Source organism: Mobula hypostoma, chromosome 29 (assembly GCF_963921235.1).
Source record: "Mobula hypostoma chromosome 29, sMobHyp1.1, whole genome shotgun sequence".
In the NCBI taxonomy this organism is placed as follows: Eukaryota; Metazoa; Chordata; class Chondrichthyes; order Myliobatiformes; family Myliobatidae; genus Mobula; species Mobula hypostoma.
Genome location: NC_086125.1, coordinates 9830975 through 9850595, shown reverse-complemented (window position 1 = coordinate 9850595; position 19621 = coordinate 9830975). Strand labels below are relative to the sequence as shown.

Sequence of the window (19621 nt, the reverse complement as noted above, 5' to 3'; positions counted from 1 at the left end):
AGTTGGGTTTAATGGGTTTGCAGGAAGCCGGGGGGAGGGTGGTTGACCATGAGCACTAATGTATGTGCTGCAGATTCTTTTTGTGACAGTGTGAACTTTCCCTAGGTGCCCTAGTTTCCACCTACACGCCAAAGATGTGCTGACTGGCAGGTTAATTGCCTTCAATAAATTACATGGGTGTGAGCAGAATTTCAGGTGTGTGGCGGTAATGCGCAATTAAGCTGGATGCCAACGCCGTGAAACAAGATACAGACAGACAGAATTTCAGGTGGGTGTCATGTGGGGGAATTACTCAGACTGGCCTCCTCCTGTGCCGTATGTTCCGAGACGGAGATGGGGGTGTGCGTTGGGGGGAGTGGAGGGGAATGGATGGCAGAATTGGGGGATAATGGGATGAGGTGGAGGAAGAAGGGTGAGAGGATTGAGGAGGGGGTCGAGGTGAGCGGCCGGGGTGTGGGTGAGGGAGGCAGGGGAGGGGGTACTGGCAAAGGCCCGGGAAGTCCTCGGGAGGCTGGAGAATGGAGCCCGAGGGAGGGCCGAGACCCGCTGCGGGGCCGAGTTGAGTCTCCCCGGTGGGAGGAAGTTTATCGCGGGCTCCCGTTGTCCCGGCAGCGGCAGTTTCCGCTTCCGGCCCGGTCATGGCGGCGCCCCTCAGCGTCCTCGGCCGCGTGGAGTGCCCGGTGACCCGGGCCCGCTTCTGCCGCCTTCAGCTCCCGCACCAGGTGGTGGACACCCCGGTCTTCATGCCGGTCGGCACCCAGGGCACGCTGAAGGGGATCGCGGTGCCGCAGCTGGAGGCGCTCGGGTGTCAGATCTGCCTGGGCAACACCTACCACCTGGGCATGCGGCCGGTACGGAGTGTGGGGGAGGCCCGAAGGGAAGGAGCCGGAGGAGGGGGCAAGATCGGGGATGGGAGCGGGAGTTCCAGAGACGGGGGTGGGGGTGATCCGGGGGTAGGGAACCGGGGTGTGAGTGAGGGACAGAGGGCTGGAGGGAGAGGGGTACAGTAGTCCGGTGGAGGGAATGATAGGCTGGGTAGGAGATCCAGAGGAGGGGAGTTCTGGGGAAATGAAAGGAGGCCAAAGAGAGAGGGAGGGAATCTGGGGGTGGCGGAGATCTGGTGAAGGGAGCTGAGAGTATGGGGAAGAGCCGTGAGGGTGGCTGGGGTTATTAGATCCTCAGCAGCTGGTGGAAGGAGCCACAGATGTGGAAGACAGATGACAGGCCAGAGGGGTGGTCTCTGTTGGGCAAATTCATTCTGTTTAGATAGTTTTTCACTTTGAAGCCCACTTCATAAAACGGATAACCTTCCTGTCACTTTCTTGTCCTTTTCCCAATTGCTTTCTTTCAATATTTCCTTGTTATTATTTATTGCTCTGCTTTTAATTTCAAATTCAAGTTCAAATTCCTCAGGGCCATGGTGTATCCACAAAACACGTGTCTCATACACACAGCATATAAAACAAAATATTACCTTAAATAAGTTAATAAAATATAATTCAAAATGCACAGCACAGGTAAACAGCTCACTGACCTGGTGACAAGACCTCGGTAGTGGCAGGGTATTCATTAGTCTCACAGCCTGAGGGAAGAAACTGTTACCCAGTCCTGATGCTCCTGTACCTCCTTCCTGATGGTAGTGGGTCAAAGGGATTGTGGAATGGGTGGTAGGGATCCTCAACAATACTTGGGCGCTCTGTATACAGTGCTCCTGGTAAATGTCACAAATAGAGGAGGGAGACCCCTGTGATCCTCTTGGCAGTTTTTACTAACTTTTACTAGATACTTCTATCGGATAAATCCCTTCATCACCGATTGTGTTTCAAGGAAAACTACCTCCCCTTCTCCAGTTCAACCACAGACAATTATACCTCATGTCATTTTTGGAATTCTCTCCTGCACTAAAATAACTACATCACTCCTAAGGGGGGCACCCAGGGCATCACAGTATTTCATTGTGACTTCCTTCCTCTCGTAGCGTGTCACTCCATTTATAAAGCTTAGGCCCCTTTTGAATCGCTTTCAACAAACAGAATGCAAATTCCATCTCTTTGTACTTGCAGGCTTGTGTCTTCTGGTTTATATTGCCTATCTTCAATATCCCTACAAAAATGCAACACTTCGTCTGACATTTCAACTCTCTTTGTCTTTTGTCCATTGCGCTGTTTATCCTTTAAGTCTCTTACCATCTCCTTCACAATTCAATATGCATTCAAGCTTTGTGCCACCTGCAGAACTGGTGGTGGAGGGGGTGGTTCTGGCGAGGCTAGGCAGGAGCTGGGGCAAGTCAGAATGGATGACAGTAGTGTAGGATAGCTCTGGGCAAAGGCCAGGAGAGGAGGCTGATATAAGGAAAGAGGCGGAGAGACCATGGATCAGGCTGTGGGGATTACAGAGAGGGACGGAGTCCCGAGTACATGTGGCCAAGGGGGAATGTAGGCCTCTGGTAGAAAGAGAATTGGGGAAAGAGACATTAAACCTGGCAACATGACTCAATGTCAGACAGCTTCTCCAATTCCCGGTTCTGGGGACTAGGTTGTTGTGGAGCGAGGACATGCCTGGGATGAAAGCTCACTCTCTATACTTCCAGGGCCCGGATTTGATCGCAAAAGCAAATGGGCTGCATGGATTCATGAACTGGAAAAGAGCATTGCTGACGGTGAGCATTTGTTTAACAGCAGGAAAGAATATCTGCTTTAAAGGACGATTTAAAAATGTAGTCTATCTTGCTGTCATTACTTCTTGTTAGGGACTGTGATACGCAGGCTACCCCTCATTTGATTGTCCTATTGTCCTGCTAATCACTTGGCAGATGGGGCATGGCATTGACAAATCAGTCTCTGTGTGTCCCTTGTGGGTTCAGTAACAAAGTTCGGGAAGTGCAATGGTGGAGAGCTTCGGAGACAGGTTGAAAGCATTCCACACACTCCCATCATTGCCCACACAGCAAGTATTCAGCTGGTCACTAGTTTGCACGGTCCTCATGACATCCTAAACGCAACAATCCGATCTTCATGATGGGTTCAACTCCCTGCTGAACCTGCTAAGTTTACATGATCACCCTTTGTCATCTGATCCACTAACCCCTCAATAATCTATGTTCCATTTTGCTTCAATATATGCAAAATACTTCTGTCTTCTGATGATCAAACCGTGCACTGGACTCAAATTATGGTTACATCAAAATTTTATCAAGCATCATAGAAACATAGAAAACTTATAGCACAATACAGGCCCTTCAGCCCACAATGCTGTGCCGAACATGTACTTTAGAAATTACTTAGGGTTACCCATAGCCCTCTATTTTTCTAAGCTCCATGTACCTGTCCAGGAGTCTCTTAAAAGACCCTATTGTATCTAACCTCCAACACCGTTGCTGGCAACCCATTCCACGCACTCACCACTCTGCATAAAAAAAACTTACCCCTGACACGTCCGCTATACCTACTTCCAAGCACATTAAAATTGTGCCTTCTCGTGTTAGCCATTTCAGCCCTGGGGAAAAAGCCTCTGACTATCCACACGATCAATGCCTCTCATCATCTTACACACCTCTATCAGGTCACCTCTCATCCTCCGTCGCTCCAAGGAGAAAAGACTGAGTATCACGATTGCTTCTTAATACTGATCTTTAAATATATCCAGATATCTGATTTATTCCTTGCCGCCAGATATTGTAGTGATTTCAAAGTTGAAAGTAAATTTATTATCGAAGCACATAGATGTCACGTATTGAACTGTGAGATTCATTTTCTTGCAGGCATTCCCAGTAAGTTGAAGAAACTCAGTAGAATCAATGAAACACTGCCCCCCACAGGACAGACAAACTAACAACGTGCAAAAAACAACAAACTACGAATACAAAAGAAAAATAAGAAATAATAATAAATAAGCAATCAATATTGAGAAGTGAGATGAAGAGGCCTTGAAAGGGAGTCCGTTGGTTGTAGGAACAGTTCAATGAAGTTATCCCTTTTGGTTCAAGAGCCAGATGGTTGAGAGGTGATAACTGTTCCTGAACCTGGTGGTGTGAGTCCTGAGGCACCTGTACCTCCTTCCCGATGGTAGCAGTGAGAAGAGAGCACGGCCTGGGTGGTGGGGGTCCTTGCTGCTTTCCTACGACAGTGCTCCGTGTAAATGTGCTCAATAGTGGGGAGGGCTTCACCCATGAGGGACTGGGCTAAATCCATACTTTTTATACATTTTTCTGTTGCAGGGCATTGGTGTTTTCATAACAGGCTGTAATGCAAACAATCAATATCCTCTCCACCACACGCTTACAGAAGTTTGTCAAAGTTTTATGGTGATAGGCGGAATCTTCGCAAACTTCATTTTACTGTCAGGCAGCTCAGTTTCTCTTTTATCAATGCACATTACTTTTCATCCCTTTTTGGAAATGTCTTTCATGGTGAATAATGTTTCAGATTTCACAGCACTGAATTTCCCCATTGAAATAGACTAGAATTGAAATTCTCCTATGTTCTACCCAATTCCAATGAGGTTTGCAGCATTGGTTTTGTTCAGAAGCCCAACTCCGGCCCGTTGATTAGAAAGCACTTTGAATTCCAGTACAACAGCAGAAAAAATTACATTCAATTAATTAAATAAAACAGGAATAAAAAAACTCATTTCTGAAGGCCATCAACTAAACTGTTCCTCCACAGTGGCTAATGTTTTTAGCTTTTTTAATTGTGTTGGACTGCAGACTGCTGCAACGTTCGTGGACTCAGACTTTTTGTGTGACTATATTTTATACTATATGTGCTTTGTGCTGTGAATGACTGTTGGTACTGTGTGTTTTGCATCTTCGGAGTTACACTGTTTTGTTTGGCTGTATTCATGTATGGTTGAATGACAATTAAACTTGAACTTTTTCTGTTTTGACCTCAGTAATGCTTACTGTGAAACTGCATGGGTCATTAGAGAGCCCAACTGATCCACTCCAGAGCAGGAAATCTGCAGTTCGTCTTTGCAGCTCTGATTCCTGACCTATCAATTTTTTTGAACTAGCTGAGCAAGCCCCTTGATTGAAAGAACAAATAATGACTACGAGAAGCTGTCATTATCAATTGTAGCCTCATCAAGTTTATCCTAGAGAGTCATAAAGCATTACAGTGCAGAAACTGGCCCTTCTGCCCATCTTGTCTGTGCTGGCCTGGTTTTCTGCCTAGTTCCTATGCCTCAATAGCCCTCCAATCCAAACGTCTCTTAAATGTTACAATGGAATCAGCATCCTCCACTTCCACTAGGGCACATGGCCAAGTGGTTAAGGCGTTCGACTAGCGATCTGAAGGTCGTGAGTTCGAGCCCCAGCCGAGGCAATGTGTTGTGTCCTTAAGCAAGGCACTTAATCACACAGTGCTCTGCGACGACACCGGTGCCAAGCTGTATGAGTCCTAATGCCCTTCCCTTGGACAACATTGGTGTCGTGGAGAGGGGAGACTTGCAGCATGGACAACTGCCGGTCTTCCATACAACCTTGCCCAGGCCTGCGCCCTGGAGAGTGAAGACTTTCCAGCGCAGATGCATGGTCTCACAAGACTAACGGATGCCTTTACTTCCGCTAGCAACTCATTCCACACACACACACACACCACCCTCAGAGTAAAGATTACCCTCGGAGCACCTTTCACCATAAGACATAGGGACATTCAATGTCCTTCCATTTGGCCCATCAAGTCCGTTCCACCATGGCTAATTCCTCCTTACCACTTTGAAGCCTTCTTGCCCTCAAACATGGTACGGTTCATGGCACAAAAGGTTGTGAACCCCTTGCCCTAAAACATTCTCAGCTTCTTTAACCCTTTCAGTTCCCGCCTCTTCATCAGCCCTGAATTCCTCCTTTATTTTTAGCCGTTCCTTCACCTCCCAACTGTTCCCAAATAAACCTCTTCCCATCCTCCACTCCTTTAAGCGCATAAAGTGCGACCCTGATATGCTTGTATTATCGTAGCCCCTCGAGGTAAGTAAAGGACGTGTAATAAAGAATAAAGTTAGCTTATTATGTTGTTCCTTGACATGGTTGCTTAAATGAGGTTACATCACCCCCTCAAGATGCCTACTCCAGAATGTGATGTGGTTTCAATTGTTATTCCATAGTACATTTTTTTCACAAGGTAAGTCAGGGTGTTGTAATTATCAATCCCTTTTATTCTGACCACTCTCCTTGAATGTTCCATTGCCCTTTATAATAAAAGTAAGTGTTTCTGAAATAACCATATATTTATAAAATCACAGTGGTGGGTGGCTGTGAGTCTCTGATTTACCTCCCTTACTCCTTGCAGGACAGCGGTGGATTCCAAATGGTGTCTTTGGTGGAGTTGGCAGAAGTCACGGAAGAAGGGGTGCGCTTTTGTTCCCCTTATGATGGGAAGGAGATTCTACTGTCACCAGAGAAGTCGATTGAAATTCAGAATGCACTAGGTAATTAGCTGAGAGTGCCTCGGATACACCTGTGGCTAGGATGACAATTTCCACGTCATCAGGAGGCAAATGTGCAGTGGAGAGGAATTCCTGCAGGTCGCTGAACTTGAAGAAATGCTCCACGGTCCATCCCACTTTCAGAGTTAGTGAGGTTCAAGCAAAGTGTGTATTCTTGTTGGTTTTGCTCCTGGTTTCCCTCTTGAAATGACCACCCAGCAACGAAAGTGTCCTGATGCTTACAGGTGGATGGAATCCACACAGAAATTCAGGCATTTTCAGCCATTGGGAGCAATCATAACACATTGGAGCAGAATTAGGCCATTTGGCCCATCGAGTCTGCGCTGCCATCTGGTCATAGCTGATTTATTTTCTCTCTCAGACCCATTCTCCAGCCTCCTCCCTGTAACCTTCGGTACCTTTACTGATCAAGAACCTATTAACCTCTACTTTAAATGTACTCAACGATTTAGCCTCCACAGCCAGATATGGCAGTGAATTCCACAGATTCACCGCCCTCTGGCTAAAGAAATTACCCTCATCTCTGTTCTAAAGGGAAGTCCTTCTGTTCTGAGGCTGTGCCCTCTGGTCCAAGACTCTGCCGCTTTAGGAAACATCCACTCCTGTCCACTCTTCTTCACTAAGTTTCAATGAGATTCCCCCTCATTCTTTTAAACTCCAGTGATACAAGCTCAGTGCCATCAAACACTCATACATTAACCTTTCCATTCCTAGGATAATTCTCATGAACCTCCCGTGGACCCTCTCCAATGCCAGCACATCCTTCCTTCAATAATGGGGCCCAAATCTGCTCACAGTATTCCAAACATTGTCTGACCGATGCCTTATAATGCCTCAGCAATACATCTTTGCTTTTAGATAGATAGATAACTTATTGATCCCAAAGAAAATTACAGTATCACAGTATGGTAGCATTACATGGACACAGATACAAATATTAGAAGTAGAAATAATAAAAAAATAAGTGACCACAAACAGTCTAACAGGAGGGGGGATCATCACGTCCCCAGCTTTAGGTTGACTCATTGTAAAGCCTAATGGCCAAGGGTAAGAATGACCTCATGCAGCGCTCTTTCGAGCAGCACAGTTGTCTTAATCTATTACTAAAAGTGCTCGTCTGTTCAGCTAAGGTGGTATGCAGAGGGTGAGAAACATTGTCCAGAATTGCCAGGATTTTCTGTCGGGTCCTTTGTTCTACCACAGTCTCCAGTGTGACCAGTTTGACTCCTATAACAGAGCCAGCCTTTCTAATCAGTTTATTGAGCCTGTTGGTATCACTTGTGTTGATGCCATTGCCCCAGCACACCACCACATAGATAATTGTACTGGTGACAACAGACTGGTAGAACAGTGAAGGAGAGACCTACATACTCTAAAGGACCTCAGTCTCCTCAGGAAGTAGAGGTAACTCTGGCCCTTCTTGTACACAGCCTCAATGTTGGTGCTCCACTCAAGTCTGTCATCCAGGTGCACCCCCAGGTACTTGTAGTCCTCTCGAACTGAATACTAACATTTCATCTGTCTTTCTTACTACCAGTTCAACCTGCAAGTTAACCCTGAGGAGATCCTGTAATAGGACTGTCAAGAGACCCAGTTCTGACTTTCCCAGATCTCGTTAATCAGCCTCGGCTGTTGCCTTTGCTGAGGTCAGGTTGCGGTAGGTGTGAGGTTGAACAGGAACAGTAGGGAAAGGAAGACATCACTCCATGGGAGGGTTTGGTGAGATTAGGTGTGAGGAAGAGTAAGGGTGTGATGGGTAGGGTTTGAGTTCCACCTCTTTAATGTCATTCTTTCCATTCTGCTCTCTTCCCACATGTTGTCCCCCTCTCTTTCCTCAACCTCTCGCTGATAAGTTAGGTTCAGACATCATGATGCAGTTGGACGATGTCGTGAGCAGTACCGTGACTGGTCCCAGAGTGGAAGAAGCCATGTTCAGGTCAGTGGGAAGACATCTCAGAGTGAGCTGGCTCCTCCTGGGAGCAGCACTGCTGTCTCTGTTTTCGAATGCGCTTTCAGTCTCAGCTTGTAATGAGCTGCTCATCCCTGCCTGTACTGGTGAACCACTGCTTTGCAAAATGTCCTCACACTGTCGCCGTGCAGGAATCTCCCGGAATTTAAATGCAGCAACGAAAGAACAGCAGTTGTATTTCAAAAATCACAAAGGTTTCTGGCTTCGAGGGGAGGTGATGGAAAACAAACGCAACAGTAGACATGAAATCTGATTCAGAAACACTTAACGCTGAAAGGACTCAGTCAGCCAAGCAGCAGCTGTTGGAGGAGAAAGCAGGTAACATTCCGGATCAGCGACCCCTCCCCGGTTCTCTTCTCACGGATGCTGCTGGACGGGCTGAGTTCTTCCGGCATTTCTCCTTCTGAATCTGAAGCTGTTCTCCTGAGGGTAACCTTTCACTGCCCTCTGGAAGTCGCCCAGCAAGTGATTTTCCACCATACAGAGGGGCAGTAAGACTATAAGACATAGGAGGAGATCTGGGCCATTTGCCCATCAAATCTCTATTTGACCATGGCTGATTTATTATCCCTCTCAACCCCATTCTCCTGTCTTCCTTCCGTAACCTGTAACCTTAACCTTCTTCCCCATAATCAGGAACCTATCAAAACTCTTCTTTAAATATACCAGCAACACACATCAAAGTTGCTGGTGAACGCAGCAGGCCAGGCAGCATCTATAGGAAGAGGCGCAGTCGACGTTTCAGGTTGGCCTCCACAGCTGTCTGTGGCAATGAATTCCACAGATTTGCCACCCTTGGCCTAAAGAAATTCTTCCTCATCTTTGTATTCTGAGGCTGTGTCCTCTGGTCCTGGACTCCCCCTCTATTTGTAACACCTGACGTCCACTCACTCTAGGCCTTTCCATATTCTTTACATTTGATGGGCTTCAACGAGACACTCTCCAACGCCCCCCCCCCCCCCGCAATTCATTCTTCAAACCCCGTTGAATAGAAGACCAGAACTATCAAATGCTCCTCATACGGTAATCTTTTCTTCCCAGGGTCCTCCCAGGATTATTTTCCTGAACCTCCTCTGGACCCAGGCAGCGTTACAATCAGTTGGAGCTTGCCAGGCCATCTGTTGTTTGTAGAACAGCTGCTGCAGAGAAACACTCTCCACACAAGTCTGTCAGGTAGTGGTCAGTTCCGGAGCACCTGTGGCAGGAGGATGTGGTGAATCCTGTGGATTGCTTCCTGGCACTACCCATCACCAGAGCTCACAATATCTGCTCTTTTGGCCGGCAGGGAGAGGGCTCTCTCCGCCATCACCACTTTAAAATCCTTACCGCAGATCCAGAGTCTCTGTGCTGCCCCATACAGCTTTCTGGAGGGCTGCACCTCCTCCGACTGCCGGAGAGCTCCAAGGGAGGTTCCCCTCGAGCAGCCGTGTAACCCAGGACTCTGCTCTGTGGGCTGCTCCCAGAAATATCTCCTGTTGCTGGAAGATCATCATCCTGGTGAAAGATGGACTTTGGCTGGCCTGCCTGAAACTTGGTCTTCCGGGGTATTGCCTTTATTTATTGAGATTTAGTGCGGAATAGGTCCTATCATCCTTCAGGATGTGCCGCCCAGCAAACCCCTGATTTAAACCTAGCCTAATCACAGCACAATTTACATTGACCAGTTAACCTACTAACTGGTAATCCTTTGGACTGTGGGAGGAAACCCACACGGTCACAGGGAGAGCGCTCTAACCCCTTACGGGCAGCAACGGGAATTGAACCTGGGTCGCTGGCATGGTAACAACGACGCTCCCGTGCCACCATGTTGCAGAGAGCATGCTGAGGGACGCAGTGGGGAAGGGTTTGAAACACAGTCAGGGATCCTACCACTTCTGGGGTATCTCAAACCTTTGAAAAGTCTACAGAAGGTGGTCAGTCCATCACATGCAAAGCCAACCCCAGCACTGAACACGTCCAAGGAGTGCGACCACAAGAAAGACCCCCGTCATCCAGGCCATACTCTCTTCTCACTGCTACTATCAGGAAGAAAGTGCAGGAGCCTTAGGTCCCACACCACCAGGTTCAAGAAGAGTTAATACCTTTCAACTATCAGACTTTTGAACCAGCGTGTGGATAACTTCACTCACATCAACACTGGACCAATTCCACAATCTATAGATTCACTTTCAATGACTCATGCTCTCTGCATTTAACTATTTCTGATTTACGCAGTTTGACGACTTTTGCACGTGTTGTTTGTTGGTCTTTGTGTGTAGTTTTCCATTGATTCTATTGTATTTCTTTGTTTTACTGTGAATGCCTGCAAGATAATGAATCTTAAGGTTGGGTGTGTGTGTGTGTATATATATATACGTACCTTGTTAATAAATTTACTTTGAACTTTATGAATGAGATATTTTAAGGGGGAAATATGGGTGAGGCATTATAAGGGATTGTGTTGAATTGCTGGTACAGTGACCGTGGTCCTGATGCATACTGTATATAGTATGGGTAAAGTATAATTTTGATAAAAGATGTATGCATTCCTGGTGGTGCCAGCTGTATTCCTAATCATAAAAGATGAGTATACTGCTGGTCCTACTAACCAGCAATGCACATAACTTGTGAATAAATAGTAAGCAAAAGTAGATTAGAGCAACACACACAAATGCTGGAGGAACTCAGCAGGCCAGGCAGCATCTGTGGAAAAGAGACTGGCTTGCCAAAGGGTTTCGGCCTGAAATGTCGACTGTACTCTTTTTTTTGTAGGTGCTGCCTGGCCTGCTGAGTTCCTCCAGCAACTTGTGTGTGTTGCTCAGATTTCCAGCTATTGCAGATTTTCTCGTTTGTGAAAAGTGAATTGGAATGCCTTTATGACCTGCTGGTTATGTTAGTGAGAGCTGGTCCACTGTTGCCAGGTAGTTGTTTGGGTACAAGTGCATATAGACAATCCTGCAGTACATTGACACTACCTTCACATCCTGAGGTGTTTGACAGATTCTGTATGTTTCCATCTCTGGCTTCCCTTTATTGAATGATAGATCGTACTGTACTGTTATCCTCTTGCTCAGTGCATGTGCGCTCTCAAACCGGAAATGAATGACGAGAACTGTGTCTTTGCCTCCTAGGTCTATCCGCTGGTTGGATCGCTGCATTGCAGCAAACAAGAATCCCAAGCAGCAGAACCTGTTTGCAATAATTCAGGGTGGCCTGGATGCTGAACTCCGCAAGAAATGTCTGGAAGGTGAGGTTGTGAGCTCTCAATATTTCTACTGTTCTTCAATGTTGAAGTGGAGATTCGTTTTTGTACGACTGTTGCCCCATTGTGTTCTGATTTGCTTTTCTCAGCCTGTGTCAGATTCAAACCGCCTTGCACATTGCACATCTTTGATAAGCAGCTGACCTGTTGTCATCAATCCACTTCCATGGTGCCTTTCTTCCTCAGTTTTGAGTTTTCCCTTGCTGTCCCCGTACTCCAAACTTCCAGCAAACTCTGCTTTCCTGAGCTCTCCGATGTAAATCTCCTTCCTGCCAAGCTGCTTCCTGAACTCCCCCACCAAACACGTGCTCCATTCTGGGTTCTCTTATCCCAAACCTCTTATACTGTCACCTGATCACTGTTCCCAAACAAACATAAATAAAATGGAATATATATGAAGTGCAAAAGATGAAATAAGGTAGTGCTCATGAACCATTCAGAGGGAAAGAAGCTGTTGCTAAAATGTTAGGTGTGAGTACCTCCTCCTCAGTTCTGATCTGTTTGTACACAAAGTGACTAGGTGGCCTATGAGATATGTAGCAGTTACGTCCATTCCATGTCTTCTGTCCAAGAAACTTCTTATCCTTCCCTTCATGGGCTTCTGCCATGGACCTCACCCTCCAGGCCACTGCACCTCCCTCCCATCTCCGCAGGAAAAGAGCAGTGGTGTCTGTAACAGGATTCTAACTGTGCATCACAAACCTAATGAGAGGCCATGAAGTATGAACAGGGTGATGGAGCACTGGCTCCAGTCTACGTATGCTTAGGACATGACTGACTGCCCAACTGGATGGTCTGTCTTCCCTTTGCAATATCAAATTTTAATCTGAGTTTCACCCGTCCCTGGACCCTGCGGCTGCTTTCTGCCTCCCTCCTTCCCAGTCATGGTCTCTTCCTGACTGGAAAGAGACCATTTTGGCTCATGGAGTCTGTCCCAACTCAGAGAGCAAACGTCCCCTCCTGCTAACGTTCCCTGTTTTCTATTCTCCTGGGTATTCCCGTCAACTACCCGCAGGTTCTGACCACTCACTTCATTCTGAGGGCAACTTACAACAGTGAATTAACTGAAATCTGCACATTTTTGAGCTGTGGGAAAAATCAGAGTGCCTGGTGGAAATCCAGGTCGCCTCACAGGGAGAACATGCGAACTCCGCACAGAGAACACCTGATGTCAGGATCGAATCTAATTCTCTGGAGCTGTGAGGTAGTGGCTCTCTATTAGATGTGCCCTTCTGCTTATTGCTGGTGTCAGTCCACCATTCGTATTTGTTGCATCGTTTCAGAGATGATCAAACGTGATATCCCTGGTTTTGCTATCGGAGGACTGAGTGGTGGCGAGGAGAAGGACCATTTCTGGAGAATGGTGTTGCTTAGCACAGACTACCTGCCACAGGAGAAGCCGCGATACTTGATGGGAGTGGGGTATGAGAAAACCCATGTACATGACTGTCTCTCTTTTGGTATGAATCCTTGCATTACCCACTCCCTTCCACCTGTCTGTGTGACCGACTGCTGCTGCCCAGCCTTTGCATGTCCACATAGACGTTCTTCCCATCTGGAAAAGTAGTTGGTTTTGATGGGGAAGGTCAACTATTGGAAATTCATTGCATGAAAGTTGGGAATTTTTAAATGTGAATCTTTGCTGATAAATGCCTGGGACTAAAAGAGCTAAATTGGATCAGTGCCCAAGAGGATGCACATGTCTGACCAGGACCATTGGGGACCAGGGCTAGGGAGGCATTCATGGATAAAGGAAATGAAATCGTTTATCTACAATTCAGAGACAACACTATGCACAGTCTGAAAGGTGAATGGATTTAAGTCACTTGTGCATTGTGGATTTGAGGTCTCTGGTCCCTTTTACTGCTTCCGCCACCAACCTCTCTACACTCTCTCTGACCAGGTATGCAACGGACCTCGTGGTTTGTGTGGCTCTCGGCTGTGATATGTTTGATTGTGTGTTCCCCACACGAACAGCGGTAAGGATTTCCTTGGTGTAAGGTTTTCTTTGGGAGGCAAAGTGGGGTGTTTGTACCTGTGCCTACCTACTGTCCTGAGAGCAGGTCAAGTGGGAGTGGGACCTGTCCAGGCATGGGATTTAAAGGGTCAGGCCAGTAGTCTACTTGCTAAACTGCAATTAATAAATTAAAACCTTTGCAGCCCTTGCAGTCAGGATCAAGAACTCCGAATGCAGGGCTAAGCTGGAGACGTGGGGAGGGTTTGAGCAACACCTTAGCACTTCAGCTGTGCAGCCTAATCTCTCTCTGATCTCTCAGCGGTTTGGATCAGCACTTGTCCCCTGGGGATCTCTGCAGCTGAAAAACAGACAATATGCCAAGGATTTTAAGCCTATTGATGAGGACTGCACCTGTCCTACATGCAAGAGGTAAGAATGTTGGCCATTTCATTGTGTACGTGTGATATGTTGGTGGTCACCATTACAAAGCTGTGTCTTTGTGCTCTCAGTTGCATTATTGAACTCCACAGAAAGATAATTCTCTGACACAGTTACTGCCTTCTGCTGACTACACATCTCAGCTGGAGAAATGTTGTAGATGGGCATCTAGGTCCGAGGAAGTTGCTGTTACCGTTACCAATTGCCTGATGCGTGGCAGCTCCTGTAAATTATAAACACAAGATTCTGCAGGAGCTGGAAATCCAAAGCAAAACATTCAAAATGCTGGAGGAATGCTGGCAGGTCAAGCCAGTCAATGGAGAGAAAGAAACAGTTGATGTTTCTGGTAGAGACCTTTTGTCGGGATTAGATAGGGAAAGTGGGAGAGGGGAAGGAGTACAGGCTGGCAGGTAATGGGTAAAACCAGGTGAGTAGTAGTTGGGGGGAGTGGGTATAGTGAGAGGCTGGGAGGTGATAGATAGAAAAGGCTGATTGAGTTTGATAGGAGAGGAGAGTGGACCAGGAGAGAAAGTGAAGGAGGAGGGGCACCAGAGGGAGGTGCGAGACAAGAGGGGATCCAGAAAGGGGAATGGAAAAAGGAAGGGGGAGGGAGAAGAAATTAGGGAATTCAATGTTCAATGTTGAAGGCAACCAGACGGAAAATGAAGTGTTGCTTCTCCAACCTCAGTGTGGCCTCATCATGGCAATAGAGGTGGCCGTGGACCAGCATGTCAAATTGAGAAATGGGTGGTCACTACAAACTGTTGGGGGTCTTTGTGGACGAAGGATAACACCAGGCTTACCGGTGGTGTTCTACATGGATCATGTGGACTATTACATGCTGGTCTGTACCTGTGGAAGTGTACATCAGGTACAGGCTGTGTATTAAGGGAGAGGTGGGCACAAAAGCCCCTGCAGTTCACTTTACCCCAGAAGTTGATTTAATTAGTCAGAGTTGCTCTTTTGTGCTGACAGGTATACACGAGCATATCTCCACGCCTTATTCAAGAGTGATACAGCTGCCCTCCACCACATCACAATCCACAATGTCGCCTACCAGGTGGGTGAGCTTTACCCGAACTTATGCAGGGGATATTTGGTGATGGTAAAGAGGAGTTTTATTGTGTCCAAACCACCTGTATCTGGCCAGAGACGGGGGAAAAACCCAACTTTGATTTTGGTAGCGTTTTCTCCCTTACGTGCAAAGGAAATTGCTCTCTGCCACATAGACTGGTTACACTCTGGGTGTAGGGTGCTGGACGCATTAGTAAGCACCATTGGTGTCGGTTATTGGACTCTTGGCACATTTGGAGGAAGGGAGAGGTTTAGACTTGCTGCTTATGAAAAGATGATAGATGCAGAGTTTCACATCAGATTTAAAATAGATCTTTAATAAATTTGTTGAAGGGCTGTAGTCTGCAGTGCTGTTACAACTAGATTAGTCTTGCTTTAATCAAATGGTTGAATCCACAGGCTGGATTACAATGAAAGGTTCACCAGAATGTTATGGCTGCACTCAGGATACGGATCAGCTACTTTACTGCTTCTCCATTCCTTAAAGCAGGTCAGGTTTTTACTTAGTGGAATCTGTATTGCTGTGACTACTCATTGAAACTTAGGAATCTCCTTTTGATTCGAAACGCCTTAAGCAGGTCTCTAACCCGATCGTTAAATATGCTTTGCGTATTTGGTTTCAATTCAGAAAATTTTTTGATCTTAATCAATTCGGGTTAGCGATTCCTATTTTAGGTAACATATTTTTTCCTCCCTCTTTTACGGATCGCGCTTTTCAAACTTGGAAGACTAAGGGTATTTTACGGTTTTTGGATTTATTTTTAGATGGTTCCCTTATGTCTTTTGAACAATTATCTAATAAATATAACTTATCAAGAATACATTTTTTTAGATATTTACAAGTTAGAAATTTCCTAAGTACTATACTTTCTTCCTTTCCAATGCTTCCTCCTATATATATTTTAGATTCGATAATTAACCTTAATCCATGTCAGAAAGCTGCATCGGCTATGATTTATAATATTATTATGAAACTTAGGAAAGCTCCATTTGATAAGATTAGGGTAGATTGGGAACAGGAATTGGGGCTTACCATTTCTGTGGATGATTGGGGGCAGATTTTACAATTAGTTAATACTTCCTCTATTTGTGCTAAACATTCCCTAATTCAATTTAAAGTGGTTCATAGAGCACATATGTCCAAAGATAAGTTAGCGCGTTTTTACTCGCATATTAATCCTTTCTGTGATAGATGTTCGGGGCAGATAGCCTCTTTAACTCATACGTTTTGGTCTTGCCCTACTTTGGAAACTTTTTGGAGAGATATTTTCAATATTATTTCTAAGGTATTAAATATAGATATCTCTCCTCACCCTATTACTGCTATCTTTGGACTACCTAAAATTTCTAGTAATCTTTCCCCTTCAGCCCGTAGAATGATTGCATTTCTTACTTTAATGGCGAAAAGATGTATTTTACAACATTGGAAAGAGCTTAATGCTCCAACTACCTTTTTTTGGTTTTCTCAGACGATTTTATGTTTGAATTTGGAGAAAATTAGAAGTAACCTTTATGATTCTTCATTTAAATTTGAACAGATTTGGGGACCTTTTATTCGATATTTTCATTTAATGTAATATTTACCCTTGTTTTTTTTCACTGTTTTAATGGAGGTCGGGATTGAGGACGTGATTTTAAGTTTAACTCTGTTTGGTTTCAAGTTAGCCCATTGCTTTGCTTTGCTTTTAGTTAGCTGCACGGTGGGTTTTTTTTGGGGGTTTTTTTTTCTTTTTTTCCATTGATATATATAAAATCTAGTATACTATTATGTTATCTTGGTTTCTTATGCTTAAATTACATTGTAGTATTTTCTTTTTGGTATTGTTATCTTTTGGAATTTTATTATACTTTAACATTGTATTAATGTTTATATGGCTTACCTTTTTTTGTATACTTACTCAATAAAAAGATTTAAAAAGAAAGAAAGAAACTTAGGAATCAAACAGGGCCTAATAGGCTGGATACAGGGAAGATACTTTGTCTGAGGGCAAGATCTTGGGGGGTGGGGGAGAGTAGACTGTTCAGAACAGAGATTAAATTTTCTAATTAGGTGTGAATCATAATTTCTTGAGTTCATTCAGATTTAAGACAAGAATTGTGATCTTGATGAATGGTGGATCCAGCTCGAAGGAGGAGATGGCTTCTTCCTGTTTCTCATGTTTTTTAAAAACAAAGCTACCCTGGGTTTCAGGTCAGGCCTGGATCCAATGGCCATCCTAATCTGCTGGGATCATTACCTTTGCCTTTTTCAGAATGGCAGGCGGTGACTAGTGGGGTACCGCAAGGCTCAGTGCTAGGACCCCAGTTGTTTACAATATATATTAATGACTTGGATGAGGGAATTAAATGCAGCATCTCCAAGTTTGCGGATGACACGAAGCTGGGTGGCAGTGTTAGCAGTGAGGAGGATGCTAAGAGGATGCAGGGTGACTTGGATAGGTTGGGTGAGTGGGCAAACTCATGGCAGATGCAATTTAATGTGGATAAATGTGAAGTTATCCACTTTGGTGGCAAAAATAGGAAAACAGATTATTATCTGAATGGTGGCCGATTAGGAAAAGGGGAGGTGCAACGAGACCTGGGTGTCATTATACACCAGTCATTGAAAGTGGGCATGCAGGTACAGCAGGCGGTGAAAAAGGCGAACGGTATGCTGGCATTTATAGCGAGAGGATTCGAGTACAGGAGCAGGGAGGTACTACTGCAGTTGTACAAGGCCTTGGTGAGACCACACCTGGAGTATTGTGTGCAGTTTTGGTCCCCTAATCTGAGGAAAGACATCTTTGCCATAGAGGGAGTACAAAGAAGGTTCACCAGATTGATTCCTGGGATGGCAGGTCTTTCATATGAAGAAAGACTGGATGAACTGGGCTTGTACTCGTTGGAATTTAGAAGATTGAGGGGGGATCTGATTGAAACGTATAAGATCCTAAAGGGATTGGACAGGCTAGATGCAGGAAGATTGTTCCCGATGTTGGGGAGGTCTAGAACGAGGGGTCACAGTTTGAGGATAGAGGGGAAGCCTTTTAGGACCGAGGTTAGGAAAAACTTCTTCACACAGAGAGTGGTGAATCTGTGGAATTCTCTGCCACAGCAAACTGTTGAGGCCAGTTCATTAGCTATGTTTAAAAGGAAGTTAGATATGGCCCTTGTGGCTACAGGGGTCAGGGGGTATGGAGGGAAGGCTGGGTTCTGAGTTGGATGATCAGCCATGATCATAATAAATGGCGGTGCAGGCTCGAAGGGCCGAATGGCCTACTCCTGCACCTATTTTCTATGTTTCTATGTTTCTAAATCTGAGTATAGGAGTTGGGATGTAATATTGAAATTGTACAAGGCATTGGTGAGGCCAAATTTGGAGTATTGTGTACAGTTTTGGTCACCAAATTATAGGAAAGATGTCAACAAAATTGAGTGTACAGAGAAGATTTACTAGAATGTTACCTGAGTTTCATCACCTAAGTTACAGAGAAAGGTTGAACGAGTTGGGTCTTTATTCTTTGGAACGTAGAAGGTTGAGGGGGAACTTGATTGAGGTATTTAAAATTATGAGAGGGATAGATAGAGTTGACATGGATAGGCTTTTTCCAGTGAGAGTGGGGGAGATTCAAACAAGAGGACACGAGTTGAGAGTTAAAGGGTAAAAATTTAGGGGTAACTTCTTTACTCGAGAGTGGTGGCTGTGTGGAACGAGCTTCCAGCAGAAGTGGTTGAGGCAGGTTCGATGTTGTCGTGAAAAGTTAAATTGGATAGATATATGGACAGGAAAGGAATGGATTATGGGCTGAGTGCAGGTCGGTGGGACTAGGTGAGAGTGAGAGTAAGAGTTCGGCACGGACTAGAAGGGCCAAGGTGGCCTGTTTCCATGCTGTAATTGTTATATGGTTATTACTGCACTCTTTCTGGTACAGGAGGTGCTCATTTTTAAGACAGTTGCTTATTGTTTTCCAGTTGAATCTGATGAGCTCGATCCGTGACAGCATTCAACAAAAGAGATTCCCGGCCTTTATTCAGCAGTTCATGAAGAGGATGTATGGAAGTGCAGATAAATACCCACGCTGGGCTGTAGAAGCACTCAGTGCTGTCAATGTTAGATTGGACTAGAAGCTGTGAAAGCAGGAAGCCCCAACTTGCTGAGAAAGTTACGGGCTGCCCGAGAGGTATCCAAGCATACGTGGTGCTGCATTTGCTCATGTCTTATCAGAATCTATGTAATATTTTTAAGCAATAAATTCAGTTTTTTACAAAAATAAAAAGCATTTTATTTGTCATATGTGACAAGGGTGGCTCCAGTAGTAGTTCATTTCCCTCTGTAAATACTCCCTAACCTGCTGAGTTACTCCTGCTTTTTGGGTGCTGCGCCAGGTTTCCAGCACCTGCAGTCTCATGAGTCTCCGAATTTCCAAATGTAAAAAATAAACAACAGAGAATGGGAACTGTATCGGACAGGGTCGGTCATCACTTTCAGGAGAGTAAACAATAACCCTGAGCAAGAGCTGCA

General features: G+C 45.3%; 1 protein-coding gene across 1 annotated transcript; it reads left to right on the top strand.

Moving 5' to 3' along the window:
• The first annotated feature begins 631 nt into the window (after positions 1 to 631).
• On the top strand, positions 632 to 19382 carry qtrt1 (queuine tRNA-ribosyltransferase 1). Its single transcript, XM_063035814.1, has 10 exons — positions 632 to 851; positions 2591 to 2659; positions 6285 to 6423; positions 8299 to 8377; positions 11521 to 11636; positions 12935 to 13073; positions 13555 to 13630; positions 13928 to 14037; positions 15022 to 15106; positions 19072 to 19382. Exons 1-10 carry the CDS (start codon positions 639 to 641, stop codon positions 19222 to 19224), a joined length of 1179 nt encoding a protein of 392 aa, XP_062891884.1. The 5' UTR covers positions 632 to 638; the 3' UTR covers positions 19225 to 19382.
• Positions 19383 to 19621: the final 239 nt, after the last annotated feature.